Below are 17906 nucleotides of genomic sequence, written 5' to 3'. Positions count from 1 at the left end.
TTCTTCTTTGCTATGTGATTATTTTTTTTGTAGTGATTTGCTCTTATTTTTTCTTTCTTTTTTTGTATTTATTGACTTTAATTGCATGCAAAATTTTATACTTTTACTCTCCTATCCCTACATTTTGTGTTCTTATCATGAGTGCTTCTTTTTATAGCATGTACTCATTAAAAACAGGCAGTTCTGTCAGCTGAGGTCAGCACTGGTAAAGACTGCAAGTATCCTTGATACCAAAACTACAGCAGCAAGTTCCCTTAGCCTTCTTTTGCTCTCCTACCCGACAGGGGAGGTCCTGGCCAATGAGGTCCGTGTTCAAGCTGACCTCACCAGCCATCACAATCAATGCAGAGAGAAGCGGCCTCATGGAATGCTTTCGAGAATGCTGCTAGCTTTTTACAGAATCACCTGCAGATGTGCTTGGAAGCTACAAAAATTCCAACAAGGAAGAGAATTCTTTTGTCTTCTGACAAGACCCTTGTTCCTCCTGAACTGAGCTGCTTTGAGATACACTGCAGAAGTGCAAGTAAATGCGGTGTGCTGCTTTTCCATTTGTCAAAATAAATTAAAATCGGTCTTCAGTGGCAGATACTGTGGCCTGAAAAAAAAAAAAAAAAGGTCCTGGGGTCTGCAGTGCAGGCACCAAGGCACTGGGGAGGGTGGTGCAGTGGCTCCGGTCACAGTGAGGGTGCACCAACAGGCCCTTCTCTGTACTTCTCAGTACAGCAGTGTGTACTTTAGGCATCTCTGTCAGCTGGAGTTAGTGTCAGCAAACACCACAGAGGACCTTGATGATGAAAACTGCAGGTTTTCTACCAGTGGCAAAGGCTGCTGGGGTCCTCTTGCTCTCCTTTCCCTGCAGTAAAATGTCATGGCCAAGGGGATCCCTCTTGATGTGGAGCAGGGCCACACTGGAGGATGGAATGACACACATAAAATGCTTGTGTTTTCCTATGGGGCCATCTTGATTTTTTTGATCCACTGGGTTGCTGCAGCTTCTTCATTGCACTCCCAAAGCCTTCCCAGAGCTATTTTTATCTGTGGGCAGTTGTTAATTTTTTTTCGTGGAGGGATGAAAGCTGGGGCTTCCTAGCCCTCCATCTTGTTGATGTTACTTGCTTTAAGTTTGAAACATAAACTTGGCTTGAGTGGTCATCAAGTCAGTGGTGTAAATAATGACATTATTTTGTCAATTGTACTACATCTCTGACTATATTTCCAAACCTCCATTTAGATTCAGATCCTCTTCCCAAAACTCTAGGCTACTCCGCATCTGCACAGGTTCCCTAAAATCAGCATGTCCAAAAACAGATGTCATGATCTTCCTTAAACCTGCTCCTCTTCCAGAATCCTAGAGCTTGCTTAACAGCTTTCCCACCTACCCAGCTGAGCTTATCAGGGGCCACTCTTGACTCCTTCCTCTTTCTAATGCTCCCACATCCAATAAATACCAAGTCTCATCTATTTTACTTCTTAGATATCTCTCTCTCTTTTTTTTCTTTTGTAGGAAATCTTTTTATTCACACTAAAGAAATTGCCTTTAGTTTTTATATTTAAAACATTTTATTTTTTGAAACAGTGAAAATACATATTAAGAGCATCCTTAAAACTATTTCATATACATTTTAGTTACTTATTTTTTTTCTCAGCTTGTGTTAGTTTAAATTTAATTAGTTTTTTTTAAAATTTATGGTATCTTTATATTATTAACATATAATGTATTATCTGTTTCAGGGGTACAGGTCTGTGATTCATCAGTCTTACACTATACACAGGGCTCACCATAACACATACCCTCCCCATTGTCCATCATGCACCCACCCCATCCCCCACTCCCTCCACTCCAGCAACCCTCAGTTTGCTTCCTGAGATTCTTATGGTTTGTCTGCATCTTTTAGATATCTCTTGAACCCATCTCCACTGCCATTGGCCTCATCCAGGTCTCCTTTACTTTGCATTTGGACCACAGAAACACTACCCTAATTTACTCCATGTCCCCACTCTCTCTAGGTCATCCTTGTCATGGCAGCCTAAGAGGTCTTTACAAAATTCATCAGATCATGTTCCTTTCTTGACCTTTAGGGTGAAGTTCCAGATCCTTAATGGTTTATAGGAAACCCTATGGCCTACCCTTGTCTACTCTACTCTACTGAGAACCTTTTTTTTTTTCTTAAAGATTTTATTTATTTATTTGACAGACAGAGATCACAAGTAGGCAGAGAGGCAGGCAGAGAGAGAGAGGAGGAAGCAGGCTCCCTGCTGAGCAGAGAGCCCGATGCGGGGCTCGATCCCAGGACTCTGGGATCATGACCCAAGCTGAAGGCAGAGGCTTTAACCCACTGAGCCACCCAGGTGCCCCTCCACTGAGAAACTTTATCGCCTCTAGACTCCTAGCTCTCTCTACTCCAACCATGCTGTATTTCTTTCAGTTCCTCAGGCATCCATGTTACTTCCCTCTTCTGGCCTTTGCACATGCTATCCCCCTGCCCTCCATATGCTCCTCCTCTTTCCATTGAGCTAATTCCTGTTCATCCCTCAGGGTTTAACTTAAAGGGCACTTTCTCAGGAAAACTTCCTTGACTTTCTAGAATACGCTGTTAATCTGCCCTGTGTCCCAGAGCACTCTGCCCTTTTTTTCAGTTGTTTATACACAGTTATTTAATGTGTGTCTTCACCACCAGAATGCATGTTCCATGAAGACATTAAAGTACCCACACCACCTGTAGCTGTATACCTAGTGCCTTGCTAACGCCCAGCACCCAGTCAAGTCTCAGTAAACAGTTGCTGACCAGTGATTGAAACGCAGTTCTTCCTAGTTAAGGATTCAGTTCCGGTGTGCAGATATAACCTAAACACCAATAGCCCATGATATTTGTGCTTTCATTTAAGCCCTTTGACCCTTATTTTTCATTTTACACATCTTTTTATGTACATACTAGACTTCTCGCTTCCCCTTTTTCCTCTTCCCAGCGATGTGTCACAAATTGATGTATTTTTATTGGGTGAGGCCCAGGCAATCTCCCTGTTTATAACTCTGGCCTTTCTGTGAGCAAACACACAAAGTGAACTTTGGTTTATCTCCTATCATAATGTAGCTCCTAATTGCTGGCAGGGAGGCTGTATTCCATAGTCCACGTGACCAGTGGGGCATGACCAGAAAGGAGCGTGGGGAAGAGTGGACCAAAGGACCCAGCTAGAGGCTGCCCAGCTGGAGTCCCTGCCTCCCTAAAGGTACAGAGTAAAACAAGTGAGCACAAGGGGTATGGTTCTGAGGTAAGCAAGGGCACGAAGATGACACTGTTGGGCTTAGCTTTGTGGTCACTGCTCCTCCGTCCAGGACTGACGTACTGGGCCTCCCAGATCAGTCAGAACTGCAACAATGGCAGCTACGAGATCAGCGTCCTGATGATGAACAACTCAGCCTTCCCAGAGTCCTTGGATAACTTGAGACAAGCGGTGGATGAGGGAGTGGAAATAGTGAAACAGCGTCTGCTTACTGCTGGTAAGAACATGGTCAAAGAGTCCATCTCCTTCCTGTTACCACCTCTGGGGTCAAATGGTTGCTTAGCCAAGACCTTCCATTTGCCTGATCACCCACTCTCCTCTAAGGCTGGCCCCACAACCCCTTTCTGTTTCAAGGCAGTAGGCTCTCAGAGAGAAGGATTTAGGTCCTACCGCATTGTGCTCCATCATAATCCACCCTGCTCTTGGAATGGCCCCAACCCAGGGAATTGCATATGTTCACAGCAGTGAACTGCCCCAGACAAAACTCGATTGATGGCTCAGTTTCAGGAGGGCATTGTGTTCCTTTCTGAAGCTGCTCAGAGGCGGTATTTGGTCTGGACCTGAGACTTTACAGGCTTACAGTCAAGAAGATGAATTAAGAGAGTTAAATTCGTACAGACGTGGACTCTTTTTCTGGGGTTTTTAATCCATCTGTTCACTCTTACATCTCTGTTGGCTCTTATTATAAGACACAATCAAATTTGTAACCAAATTCAGTGTTGCTGTTCTTTATTGTATCTAGTAGTTATTAAAATAAACTTTATAACATCAGATAAAATACATAAAGGGAAAAAATCATGCCTGATAATTTTCAGCCACCTGGATATTTCATTTCCAGTGTCTGTTAATATATGCCTCTTAGTTTCTTGTTTTTAAGAACATGGTTGGGATCACTATGGTATAGAAAAAACCTTCTATCCTTCTGATTTTATGTCACATTATTCCGCAAGTGACTTTCCTAAAACTGTGTAATCTTCATCACATCATGTGAGTGGATATAGAATATTCCTTGGAGTCAAACCTTCTAATTATTCCCTATTGTATGATTTCCTTTTGTTTTTAAATTTTCATGATTATTTTAAAATACTATAATAAACACACACACACACACACATAGATCTATGTATACTTTTTTCTATTCTTGAGACTTGATTGCCAAAAGTATAATTACTGAGTCAATGACTAGAGCATACATCTTAATGTTTATTTGTAGTTCTAAAGAAGGTATGTCTTCATTTCCTCCATTTAAAATTCTGTGGTAATCAGCTCTTTTTTAGTGCCCAAGCTGCATGGTTTCATTACCTTGTGGTAATGCCATGTGGCTAGCACAATGTATATGTTATATGTTATATGTTATTTGGTACCTCTGCCAATGACTTTACATAGTGTCTGGAAGGTATTTAAGCCCTCGTGCTATACATCGCTGTTCCTAGACTGGACGTGTGTGTTCTGAGAAGTTATCATAAGTAAGATTTGAATAACCACTAAAAATGCAATAAAATGCTATGGTAATAAAAGCAAGAGGTATCATACATCACATATGTGTGATAACTTTTTGCTGTGCAATATACATTTCTTTGACTTGCCTGAGACCAATTCTGGTGTAGATAGATGGATCCGATCTAGAGCTGTAATGAAACTATAAGGTCATTTAATTAAAGCCCCTTATTTACCAAGACTGGCATCATGGAAGGAGTATTTGATCTGAAATCTGAGAACATGGATTGGAGTCACTGTCCTAGAGTTTTCTTGCTTTGTGACCCTGGACAAGCAATTTCCCTTAGTCTCTCTGAGCCTTGGTTTCCTTCTTTATTGAGTACCTGTCATGTTTTAGGTAAGATATATAATCTTTTTAGTCATCACAGTTCTGTAAGATTGGCATTATTGGCACAGTTTCACAGTGGAGGCTTACTAACTTTGCTGAAGTCATACAGGTTGCCTATTGGAAATGAGATTCCAACCCTTATCTGTCTGGTTCCAAAGAACATATCGTATTGCCACCCTAAGATCGTTAGCCATCATGAACTAACTTTCCATTAAAATAAGGCAGTGGAACACTGTGGTTAGAAGCAGAGATTTGGAATCGGATTTTGATTCATATTCCAGCTTTTTAACCAACTGTTTATCACCAGTGACCTGGAGCAAATTAAGTTTTCTGAACCTCAATCCCCTTATTGTTTGAAATCACAATAAACGGTAGTTGGCTATGGTATGAATTAAATGAGGAAATTCGTATAAAGTACCTAATAAACAGACTGAAACATACTAAGAACTCAGAGAGTAGCAGTTGTTTCATCGTTGTCACTGTTGTTTTGGTCGAGGGCATTAATGTTATGTTATTGCTGTCGTGTTGTTGCTGCTGTTACTTGAACAAGTTACCAGGGTATAAAATATACAGTGTAGTGTAGTGTTAAGATCTGATCTCTGGACTCATAACTTGTCTGGACTCATATAACCTGAATTTGAATTCCTGATCTATCTATCACTAGTAATTATAAATGCTTTATTGGGTTGTTTATTCTAAGTTCCACTCATCTCCTTTACCAAATAGAATTAGGCATGGTGAGGTGGTTGAATAAATTAAACAAGTGGAGAATTTGGGGGGGATAAACAATGATGCCCAGATTTTTGCACATGGTGATGCCTTTTGTTAGATGGGTGTTCATGCATAGGAAACTCCAGAAGTGCAGGTTGTGATGGAAAGATAGATTCATGTTCTAAACACACTGAGCATTACTATCTGAGGGAAATTCTAAGTCACTACACTTAAAGAGCTAAATTGCAGAAAATTAAGAATCCAAATGTGGGTGATGTCCAAATAGAAGAAAAAAATATTTTTTTCCTAGTACTTAGGAAACTCCTGTAGGTTTTGAAGAATAGATAGGATTTGGTGGAAAATATGGAAAAAAGAGGTTCCTTCAACTTAAGGACATCAGCTCCTCAAGGATGTGTGTTCCATGACTAAGCACACCTTGTTCATACCTGCCAAATGGTCTCATGCACTGAGGGGTCCCTTTCCTAGACTCCAGCACCTATATTCAGTTTCACTATGGTCCAATCCCATCCTCAAAGCCCTAGATAAGGAGACAGGGTTCTCTGTATTCTATAGCATTCCACTCATCTTCCCAGGATGGAGGTATCCTGGTGGGGTGGAGGTGCAGGCAGGATAAAGATGAGGAATAGCAGTTGGGGGAACTGTTTATTTTAAGTTAAGCTTTGATTTGAAGTCATTACATTGTCTGAAAATTTTTCAGTGTTTTCTTGAGAAATCAGTTGGGATTTGGGAAGATAAAAGAGAAGGGATCTTCATCTTCCCCTACCCAATTAAAAAACAAAAGCAGAAACAGTTCACATAACCAGAAAATTTTTGAGAGACAGTAGCATGCAACATATGTTCTACAGAAATGGCTCTCAAATTTTTTGGTCTCAAGACCTCTTTATACTCTTCAAAATAATTGCAGGCTCTGTAGAGTTCTGTATATATAGTTACATTTACTGACATTTACTATATTAGAAATTAAGACTGAGAAATGGTTTAAATATTTGCTTATTAATTAATTTAAAATAATTACAAACACCTTAACTGCTCACATAAATAAAATTTACTAAAGAAAACCTCTATTTCTCAAGCCAAAAAATAAAAATAGGTAGGAAAAATGGTATCAATTTACATTTTTGTACATCTTTAATGTCAGGCTTCATAGAAAATGGCTGGGTTCTCATATCTGCTTCTGCATTTAATCTGTTGTGATAATACAGTTAATATAATGTAGGCTTTCAAAACTCTACTATATGCTCATGAGAGAAGAGTGGAAAAAACAAAGATGTCTTAATTTACTTAGGCTAGCTTTGACCTTCTAGCCCTCCTGAAAGACTCTCAAGGTACCTCTGGGTTCTGTGGCCCACACATTGTGAACTACCAGTCTACAATATATCTAATTCTAGAATCAGACAGTCCTAGGTTCAAAACCCCAGCTGTGTAACCCTAAGCAAGTCAGTCTACCTCTCTAGACCTTCATTTTCTCATTTTTAAATTAGGGATTTTAACTAACCTCCTAGGATTTAAGGGAGGCTTAAGGATTGAAATAATGCATGCAAAAATCCAGAGCCCAATGCTAGGCATATAGTAACAGAGATCGCCCCATTCTGTTCTATCTATAAATGGATAAGGAACTGGGGATCACTTGCCTGAGGTCACACTCAATAGATGATGGCACCCCTTCTTCTAGATCCTGTGCAGGATTTATATTTGTCTGCCACGGGCTGCCTGGACCACTGGATTTTGAAGTGGGTCATCTTCAGTGCCCCTCCTGGTGGCAGGAGGGAACAGAGCCCTCATGGGGGAAGAGGAGGAAGAGCTAGCTTAGACATTAACAGCTGTGGGTGTGGCCATCTTCCCAAGCCCTGTTTATGTTGTGTGACTCTGTGCTGGCCTCCACTCCACCCTCCCGCTGCTTTCTAATAAGCCCATCTCCGGTACTATTTTCCCCTGGTCCCAACATGCACTCTCTTTTTCTCCTGGGCCCCCCACAGCCTAACTTGTACTATCCCCCCCAGCTTCATATACTCTATAGTCTCCCTATTGCCGTGAGAATTCAAGAACAAAAAGGGTATAAAGTGTTCTGTCTTATGGCTGGCACAGGGCCACATTCAGGTGTTAATCGCTCTTCTATCCATCGCTAGCCCCACCTCTTCTTTTTATTCTCTCTGACTGGTCTTCTTGCATGGACCTCTTCTATTTGACTAGACCTACTGCCAACTCTTATTTAGATCTCTTACTGAACAAAGTATCAGGACACGTGTTCTTGAATCAACCCTCCTTACCCCAAAAAGGCAAGAGGTAAAATGCTCCCTAGTTGACAGACACATCTCTGAGGCAGCTAAAGAGTGTGAAGACTATTTCATTCTCAGTCTTGAAAAACACTGTTATTTGGACGTTCAGAAGAACAACAGCCTTTTCTGTTGTTGATGTGTTTTACTCTTGTAGAGGTATCAAAATTATTATGTTTGACAGTTATGGTTTTAATCCCATTTTATGTATGGAAGGCACCCAGTTAGAGAAGTTCAGATGGCTTATGCAAGCACACACAGAAAGTCACGCATCCTTCAACCAGCAGTGTGACGAGCAACTGAGATTTCCAGACTTCCTGTGCAAATGCTTGGCCACATGAAGGATGCCACTGCTTAGGAATCACACATCTGTCCTGAATATTTTTTTTATTGGGAGGAAATGAAATGGAAGAGACAGACCTTGATCATATGGTTGTGTTATCTTTTTATTCCTTTCCAAGACAGAATTTCTAGCAATCTAACAATGAGGGATATCACCATCAGTGCTCTTGCCCTTACCTGAAGATGACCCATTATCTGAAGACCCTAGACCCTGATGGACACATTTCACTTTAGCTTTGGGGGCTGACCACAGAGGCACCAGTGTGCACATTGGCAGCAGACAGAATCAGCACTTTGGGAACATGAAAGAACAAGTATCAGACTGTCTGTATCTTTGCTGTCCTAAAACTCTGCAGATGTGTAGAAGAAACTTGCTGGGACTACAAGCATGAAAAGAAGAGAGCCATGAACAGAATGAAAATGTCATAAAACCAGATTGTGGGATGATTGCACAAATATACACACTTAATAAAAATTATCGAACTGTACACTTTAAATGGGTGATTTTTATGGAGGGTAAATTATACCTCAATAGGGCTGTTGAGAGAGAAAGAAATGAGACAGAGGAAAGAAGTGACAGGAAGTAATATAAAATATATTCTTATATATAATATTCTTGGGCCTGAAGAGGAATATCTATTTTTTCCCAGGATCAACTGGTAAAAAAGTAAACTTCATGGCTACAAACTATGGGAAAATAACACATTTTCTCTTTTCCCTCATTTCTGGAAACAGGCATAAATGTGACTGTGAATGCTACATTCATCTATTCGGATAGTGTGATTTATAAGTCAAATGACTGCCGGAGTAGCACCTGTGAAGGCCTTGACCTACTCAGGGAAATTTCTGTAAGTAAACACTTTCGTTGTAGGTAGAGCTCATGCCTCTCGGCACACAAAAGTCACAGTGTCCATGAGCACTTGTCCATGAGCCTTTTGTATGTCACCTCTAGTCGCATAGCTGAGTGTTTTGGCGAGAGGGTAATTGACTTCAGCCCCATATGTTTCCCAAGTGATGAGGGGCCTTCTGGGAGTCCAGGAAAGTGGGGAGAACTTTCTATGTTCTATTTGTGCACTTCCAGTATTAAGGAGGGGAATTCTTTTGTTTTAAGTTGTCTTCAAAACATTTAAAAATTTTAAATGTTGACATTAACTGGTTTTCTTGTGTATCCCTCAGGAAGTGCCTGAGGTATTTCAAAGTCTTACACCAGAGATCTCTGTTTCAAGTTGTCACCCTACATGGGGCCACAGGTTAATGGCTTCAGGGCTGAATCTGAAACCTGAATTTTAAAGTAGTAACAGTAATGTTAAAGGGTAGAAATAGAAAGGGAGGGGCGCCTGGGTGACTCAGTGGGTTAAGCCTCTGCCTTCGGCTTGGGTCACGATCTCAGGGTTCTGGGATTGAGCCCCGCATCCAGCTCTCTGCGCATCCAGCTCTCTGCTCGGCAGGAAGCCTGCTTCCCTCTCTCTCTGCCTGCCTCTCTGCTTACTTGTGATCTTTCTCTGTCAAATGAATGAATAAATAAATAAATAAATAAAATCTTAAAAAAAAAAAAAAAAGAAAGAAAGAAAGGGAGGGCTTCTTGCCTAATTCCTCCTCCCAGCTCCCAATCCCAGCCAGGGCTTTCTGGAATGAAAGAATACTCCAAGCTCTTGAAAGGCAATTAGGTATGCAAGCAGCCTTTTTACCACAGAAACCCAAGACAAGGCTCTCCTAGAAGCAGAATTCTAGGCATAGAACCACACAGAAGTTTAATCAGTAGCATGACCCTGACCAGACAGGTCGGCTCCTGTCAGGAAGAGACACTGACGACAGCAGTCCTTCCCAGTCTTGAGAGGGCTGGGAATGAGGAGGGGGAGTTTACAGACTCCACGTTATGATGCACGAGTTGTGTCCTCCATCCCTCTATCTCTATGGACAGAGGCGTATCCTGGTTTCCTAAGGCCAGAGATGGCATGTTCCTAATCATGGTCCTTTTGAGAAATAGTTCGAGACGCCGTCTGTAATCACCCGGCTGGTCACATTGCACTTCGTTCTCTTTAGCCCTGTTTTGTAGCTCTCCTTAAGACTGCAACCTGCCCTCTTCCCCCAAAGCACCTGCAAGTCTAGTCTGCCCACAATCCGGCCCACAGACACTGCTCAAGTTATAGTCAGTCCTTCTCCCCCACTCTGCGTTCTCCTTTTGACGAAGAATCCAAGTTCACCTCCAACAGAATCTCCTTCCTTCCGCCCACAGCATCGTCGCTTCCTCAGACTTCTCTACCCCTTAGCGCCCCTTGCCCACCTCAAGGCACCGTGCGTTGCTCCTTTCTTGACAGGCTCACTTTAAAATTTTCTGGGGCCTTTTTCCCTTACCATTTCTTTCCTACCCATTTATTCATTTTTTTCATTTTATTTTTAATTTTTTAAAAGCTTCTATTTATTTTTTTGAGAGAGAGAGAGGGAGAGCGAGAGAAGGTAGCAGGGAGCAGGGGAGGGAGAAGCAGACTCCCCACTGAGCAGGGAGCCCGATGCTGGACTTGATCCCAGGACCCCCAGGATCATGACCTGAGCTGAAGACAGGCGCTTAACCAACTGAGCCACCCAGGCACCCCCATTGTTTTCATTTTAGAGATTCATTTTTCTTTTTTCTTTCTTTCTTTTTTTTTTTTCCCTACAGAAAAACAAACGAATGGGCTGTGTCCTCATGGGGCCCTCATGTACATACTCTACCTTCCAGATGTAGTAAGTAATTTGGTTGGTTGTTGCTTTAATGCCACTGTGAGTCGAAGTCAGGCCATGATACCAATTTAAGTGATTTATCAAATAGCAGCTGGTCAAGGCAGTGCCATGAGGGGTATTGGGGCCCTCGCATTTTGCTACTTCTCTGTAGCAAAATACTTATCCAGGTAACTTGACCTTTGCTTACCGTGGGGTGAATGACCATAGCTGTTCAGGTCCAGTTACTAACATCTGAGCCTGAGAGGCAACAGCGGACAGGTAAAATATTAGAGTCCTCAGGAGACAGAGAAGACAATGAACTTGGATAATCTGAGGAGTTTAATAAAGGGGCATCTTTGCTAAGGTGTGAGCACAGTGTATGGAAACACACAGGAAAAGTGCTGTACCCGGAGCATTAGCAGGGGGTCTGTTCTCCTCCTTAGGCCAGAGGAATAAGTGAAGGAGCAAGGTACTGACTTCACAGCACAGAGGATTATATACTTAATATATGAAGGCACCTTGCCCAGCGCCCTTATCAGCTTAGGGGGAAGAAGCTGCCAATATATTAATACCACGATGAAAATATTTCTCTGCCTTTGGGAAAATCGCCCTCATCCTTTCCTTTCATTTCACTCAGTGTAATTCTCATCAGCACAGAACATTTTGTTCTTCCCCAAATCAAAATCCCTCTCCCATGCCTTTCTTTTATCTGTTCAGTCTTCCCCTGAATCAAGGATCTCCTTTGTCTACACGGAGAAAATTACGCTTCCCTTGCAATAGATTCCGGAAAAAGTAAAATTAAGTTTCTGAAATTTCTGTCATGAAGTCTGCTTCTGACACGTCCTCTCAGCTGGACAAACACACTCGGGTGTTCAGACCCACCACGTGCCACAGAAACACCACAGAAGCCCTTTCTCAGCTCATCTTCTTTTTTTTTTTTTTTTTTAAGATTTTATTTATTTATCAGAGAAAGAGGGCGAGAGAGCAAGCACAGGCAGACAGAATGGCAGGCAGAGGCAGAGGGAGAAGCAGGCTCCCTCCCGAGCAAGGAGCCCAATGCAGGACTCGATCTCAGGACGTTGGGATCATGACCTGAGCTGAAGGCAGCTGCCTAACCAACTGAGCCACCCAGGTGTCCCGTCTCAGCTCATCTTCTAAACCGAAATACAGGCAAATTCAGGCTCTTAGTCTTCCTTGCATTCATTCCCAATTGTTGTCTTATCCAACCACTTACGGATATGCCATGAATGCGCTCAGAAGGAAAGGAGGAGCAGGAAAATTGATTCACTATTTGTGAGGGCCTCCCTTATACAAAGAAGCATTTCGGTTTTGCCGGAGTAGAGAGCATTAAGTAAAACACAGCCCCTGCCCAGTGAAATAGAGAAGGGGACAAGAGCCCAGGGAACCAGTACAAGGCAGAGTACAGCACACTCCACCAAAGAAACACAGGCTGCTCTGGGGTGGAAAGAAGGAAAGAGCCTCCGCTGGTTGGAAGAATGAAGCTCAAGAGAGAAAAAAGGACTTCATGCAGGGGATGGTGTATGAGTTGAGTGTTGAAGAACAGGTGAAATATTAATGGGTAGAAATGAACGGTTAAGCATCCCATGCAGGCAGAGGGAGAAGTAGGTATAAGAGCAAAGAAGCAAGAGAAGTATAGAAATTTCGTGAAAGTCTGTATTAACTGGAGTGCAAGAGATGAGCAGAGGAATAATAAGAAACATGAAGTAGAGAAAACCGGAAACATGAAGTAGGGCTGTATTTGGGAGGTCATGAGTTCCAGGTGAGGGGGGTATATTTAATTAGATTTGCATCAGAAACAATTAAGATTGTGCAGGGAAGTGCCATAAGCGGCAGCTCAACTTTGGGATGAATAGGGGCCCACAGTGCACAGGAAAGACCAGAGCCCTCAGGAGACACAGATGGGAAAGTCATGAGGGGGAGGAAGAGGGCAGAACTAGCATGAAAGCAGTTGACATGGAAAGAAAAGGATGGTCTTTAAAGATATTTAAGGGTAGAATCAATAGCATTTGACAACTGGATATTGGAATGAGGGATGGAAGGCAGACAAAAAACACTAAAAGATATAGGGAAATAAAGATAAAAAGCAGTTTTGAGAAATAAAAATAAAAGGTCTTTTTGACTGTGAACATGGGGAGTCTGAGATGCAAGCAGGACACCAAGTGAAACCCTTCAGTGCAAGGCCCAAGATGGAAAAGGGGATATTGCTTTGCTTCCTTTATAAAGTGTGCATTGAGGGCCTACATAGGACCCCAAAGGACTGGAGATATGGAAGTGAACAAGCTAGCCATGATCTCCGCCTTCATGGAGCTTACAGTCTAGTGGAAGAGATAGATATTAAACACATACCCACTTCAGGTATCAGTGAAACGTTCTCATGGGTAAAGAGATATTTAATCCAGAACCCAATGGGTGAGTAAGAACCACAAGAAGATCCATGTATTAAACAGGGAAGGGAAATTGTGAAGTCATCAGGTGATGTGTTTCTCAAAGTAGTCCGAAGAAGAGCCAGATGTGAGGCAATGCATAGAGGGAGAAATATGGAGGACAATTTTTGGGTTTTAGAATATCTGTGGTGGTTGTGATGGCCATGCTCTGGTTCCTTAGCCCTACTCTTCAAAGGCATATGTCCCAGCCTAGATGTTATGACAACTCGTTTCAGAATAAATTGAAGTAACCACGCCACCCTGTATACATGAAAATACCCAGAGTTTCTTAAAACATAATACATTGCTTGATAAATATTGTTTTAAAATCTACCTGTGTGGGAGGGACACCTCTTTATTAAGGGAGAAAGCTGCTTGAAGACCCTATTTTATTCTTACCATTTATTACCAATCACAGGTTGAAACAGGTTAAAGAAGAACCGTATTTGTGCTGCTTATGTTAATCCTGACATTTTTTTTTTACCTCTTGGCATAGCCTTGACACAGATTTGACCTATCCCATGATTTCAGCTGGGAGTTTTGGCTTGTCATGTGACTATAAAGAGACTTTAACCAGGCTGATGTCTCCAGCTAGGAAGCTGTTGTACTTCTTGGTTAACTTTTGGAAGGCCAATCATTTGCCATTCAAAGATTTTTCCTGGAACACTGCATATGTTTTCAAGAATGGCACTGAGACTGAGGACTGCTTCTGGTAAGCAAGACCTTTAATATGCTTCTGGCCCTTGCTGTGGAGAGAAGCCACAGAATCCTGGCTGGTTATTATCAGATGCTCCTTCCATCTATAAAAGCACAGGGAATGGACACTAGCCCACTTTCTTACACACATGAAAGCAAAGGGGTCAAAGGAAACTATAAATGTAACTAGCATGTATGATATTTGCAACACTGCTTTTCTAAGTATGTTCACATTATGTTTGTGGACTCCCTACAGTAAATCCTCTAGAGAAAAGAGAATAAGTATTATGACCTCCATTTTGCACATAAGGACCATGAAAACCGGTGGCTACTGCTTTCACATTATAGTCCAAGATACAATACCAGAGAATATGCATCTGCCAATACTTACCACTGGTTAGAAATAGTTTTCGCATAGTTTCTCAGAGGACCAAGTGGGGCAGAAGGAGAACGGGACATTGGGCACCATGGCTAAAATAAAATTACTAGATTCACACAGCTCTAGCAGAGGTGGCAGAAAGAATCTTCTGGTTGGATTACCATAGCACCACCAGGCTGCTGCTTAGCTCCGCACTCTCTCCACCCAAGAATGCAAAAGACTAAGGGTACCACTGGGAACATACATCTAGGGAATGGCAAGAACCAACCCTAAGGCCTTGTCCTAGAAACTTTGGGGTGAACTTAGAACCCAGGAAAGTCCATTTCCCTGGGAGGATAAAAGATTTCTATCAACTCTGAATTTTCATACTATAGACTCAATGGGTTTCAACTTGTCTGTGATAATGGGGTTTATAGAGCAGAGCGGCCTTCCTCCTGCACATAGCAGGAAACCATTATAAGGGACCTGCCAAATATCTACCATTTGTATAGATACATGAAGATTCCCTAAAACTTCTCCTATACTTTTACTAAACTACATGTCCGCAATCCAGACCATTGATACCATATTGTATATCATCTGTTGTGTTGATAGTGAATGAATTTTAGATGAACAAGTTCCAGGAGAGATCTGTAAGCCATGAGCAAACAACATTTGAGGCCATGAAGAAACTAAGCTGGTTTCTTAGAGTTTGTCTTTTATCTGCGTAGGTACCTCAATGCTCTGGAGGCTGGAGTGTCCTATTTTTCTCAGGAACTCAGCTTCAAGGAAATTCTGAGGGGAAATGACCAGTTTCAGGATATCTTAACGAACCAGAACCGGAAAAGCAATGGTAAGGAGACATGGAAATAATTTTTTGCCAACTTCTTCCTCACAACTACTGAAGTTTTTTGAGTGGTTTTGACAGATTTACCACTGTAGATAATAATGCTGCCGTCATTACCTCCATATATTTTGTTCACTTGAGGAGATCTCGAGTTGCCTGCAACTCCACCATACTGTTCCTCCTGTTGATTAAAACCTTATACCTTATCCTATGAGAGAAAGGAGGAAGGTGATTAAATATAATGTGAAAGTAATAATGAAAGCCTAGCCTTTATAAGCCAAAATGACATCGTGACCCACCATCGATAAACTGCTTTTTACGTTGACCTCAGTGCCATCTGTTATTGGATTTGTGACTAATCCTCACATATTCTGAACCCTGGTCCCATGATGACCAAGAGGAGATGTTTATTGATATCTGGCCTCAATTAAAATTACAAGGTTAGCAGATCATTTCACTTTCCTCTGTCCCTGTACTTATGGGCCCAGGGATCTCCCAGTTACAGGTCAAATGTGGGATAAAATCATCCTTACTTTGTTTCACTTTCCAAGAATTATCTTTACAAATAAGAATATATTAGGAGCAAAGGAATCAATTGCGGACCTTTCCTACAAGGGAAGGTGCTTGCTTGGCAAGCACTGGGAATTCCTAGTATGACTCCAATCATCATCTGCTGTCATTATTAAGCTTTTGCCATATTGAGAATCTTCCATGTACAACAACAGTAGCAACAACAAAAAAGAAAATTCCATGTACAAAACATTGCCAAGATATGGGGGGGGAAAGAAGCATAAATGCCCCTTAAAAGAAGTACTCATGTCCCTAAGGTGTTTACAATTCAACTAGACAATATAGTATTTAAAAAGATCCAGTGGGCACATGGGTGGCTCAGTTGGTTAAACCACAGCCTTCAGCTCAGGTCATGATCCCAGAGTCCCAGGATCAACTCCCTCATCCAGCTCCCAGCTCTGTGGGGAGTCTGCTTCTCCCTCTGACCTTCTCCCCTCTCATGCTCTCTCTCACTCTCTCTCTCTCAAATAAATAAATAAAATCTTTTTAAAATTAAAAAAAAATAAAAAGATCCAGTTAAGTGTCCCCCAATTCCTCTTTCTCATAGTCACACATTGGAGAAATCTGTGGCAAAGAGTGGTAAAAGTCACTCTCTCTCTCAGATAAATAAATAAATAAAATCTTAAAAATAAATAAATAAAATAAAAAGTTCCAGTGAAGTGTCCCCCAACTCCTCTTTCACACATTCAGGAAATCTGGTGGCAAAGAGTGGTAAAGCTCACAGAATCAGATTGGACTCTAACACTGAATCCCTAAGACTGAGTTCTGAGTTAAGAAGCTATAAACAGGGGTGCCTGAGTGGCTCAGTCAATTAAGCATCTGCCTTGGGCTCAGGTCATGATCCCAGAGTGCTGGGATTGAACCCCATGTCGGGCTTCCTGCTCAGTTGGAAGCCTGCTTCTCCCTCTCCATCTCCCCCTGCTTGTGTCCCCTCTCTCACTGTCTCTCTCTCTCTGTCAAATAAATAAATAAATAAAATCTTTAAAAAAGAAGAAAAAGAAGCAGTAGCAGCAGCAGCAACAGCTATAAACAAAGCCCAAAGAAAGTTGCTTAGGAGCCCTACGTAAATTCTCTCATTCACTCAACTTTATCTTTTTCACAGTTGCTGAGGTGCACTTCACTTATCAATGAAATAGTTTTTATAACTAGTCCAACCTGGTAAAATGGAATAAACACTGAACCAGATTCATAAACTTGACAATTAGAACTCTGCCATCGACTCATTTTTAACCCTCTGACATCTTGGCTTCCAGTCTCCTTAAATCAATAAAGTTAAGGGAATGGACCAGAGGATTCTCTTTAAGATCCTTTACAGCTCTACTCTGACTCTACACCTGTAAACAAAACAAAACAAAAATCGGAAGACAGTAATTGAAGAATTGATATTAATCTTAAAACATAAATGTAGCATGGACATACTGGGTTCAGATTCAGGTAACTGGTTCCCACCTGTTTGTATATAGACCGTTGTGTATTTCCCTCCCTGTCTTTTTCTCTCTCCTCCAGTGATTGTTATGTGTGGTTCACCAGACATCATTGGCAACCTCAAGGGGGACCGGGCAGTGGCTGAAGACATTGTCATTATTCTAGTGGATCTATTCAAGTAGGTACAATATGGGAAAGAACTCTTCTCTTTTCAGAAAGACTCCCAGGATTTCCAGAAGATGCATTCTCTTTTCTCTTGTTTCTCACAGACTCGCATGGGGTTCAGTATGATAATATTTTAATCAGTGTTTTATTCTTTTAACACGCCGTCATTTTGATTTAATTAACTGTAGCCTTAGCAGGCATCTATACCTTTGACATCACTATCATGTCTAAAACAGAAGTGTAATGA

General features: G+C 41.6%; 1 protein-coding gene across 4 annotated transcripts in view; it reads left to right on the top strand.

Annotated features, from left to right (window-relative positions):
• Positions 1-17906, top strand: part of GUCY2C (guanylate cyclase 2C) — a 131473-nt gene that overhangs the window by 58423 nt on the left and 55144 nt on the right. For 2 of the 4 annotated variants that reach the window (XM_059404765.1, XM_059404762.1), the window contains exons 1-7: positions 3108-3228; positions 3335-3499; positions 9190-9302; positions 11114-11178; positions 14095-14310; positions 15384-15505; positions 17576-17672. In XM_059404765.1, the coding sequence (XP_059260748.1) occupies positions 3403-3499; positions 9190-9302; positions 11114-11178; positions 14095-14310; positions 15384-15505; positions 17576-17672 (710 nt within the window). In that variant the 5' untranslated portion in view covers positions 3108-3228; positions 3335-3402. Of the gene's footprint in view, positions 1-3107; positions 3229-3334; positions 3500-9189; positions 9303-11113; positions 11179-14094; positions 14311-15383; positions 15506-17575; positions 17673-17906 lie in introns of those variants that run through there. The other 2 variants (XM_059404764.1, XM_059404763.1) reach the window with 1 other exon arrangement.

Source organism: Mustela nigripes, chromosome 6 (genome assembly GCF_022355385.1).
Source record: "Mustela nigripes isolate SB6536 chromosome 6, MUSNIG.SB6536, whole genome shotgun sequence".
NCBI classification, from domain to species: domain Eukaryota; kingdom Metazoa; phylum Chordata; class Mammalia; order Carnivora; family Mustelidae; genus Mustela; species Mustela nigripes.
Note: the sequence above shows the minus strand (reverse complement) of the source record. Positions and strands in the feature narration are given on the sequence as shown.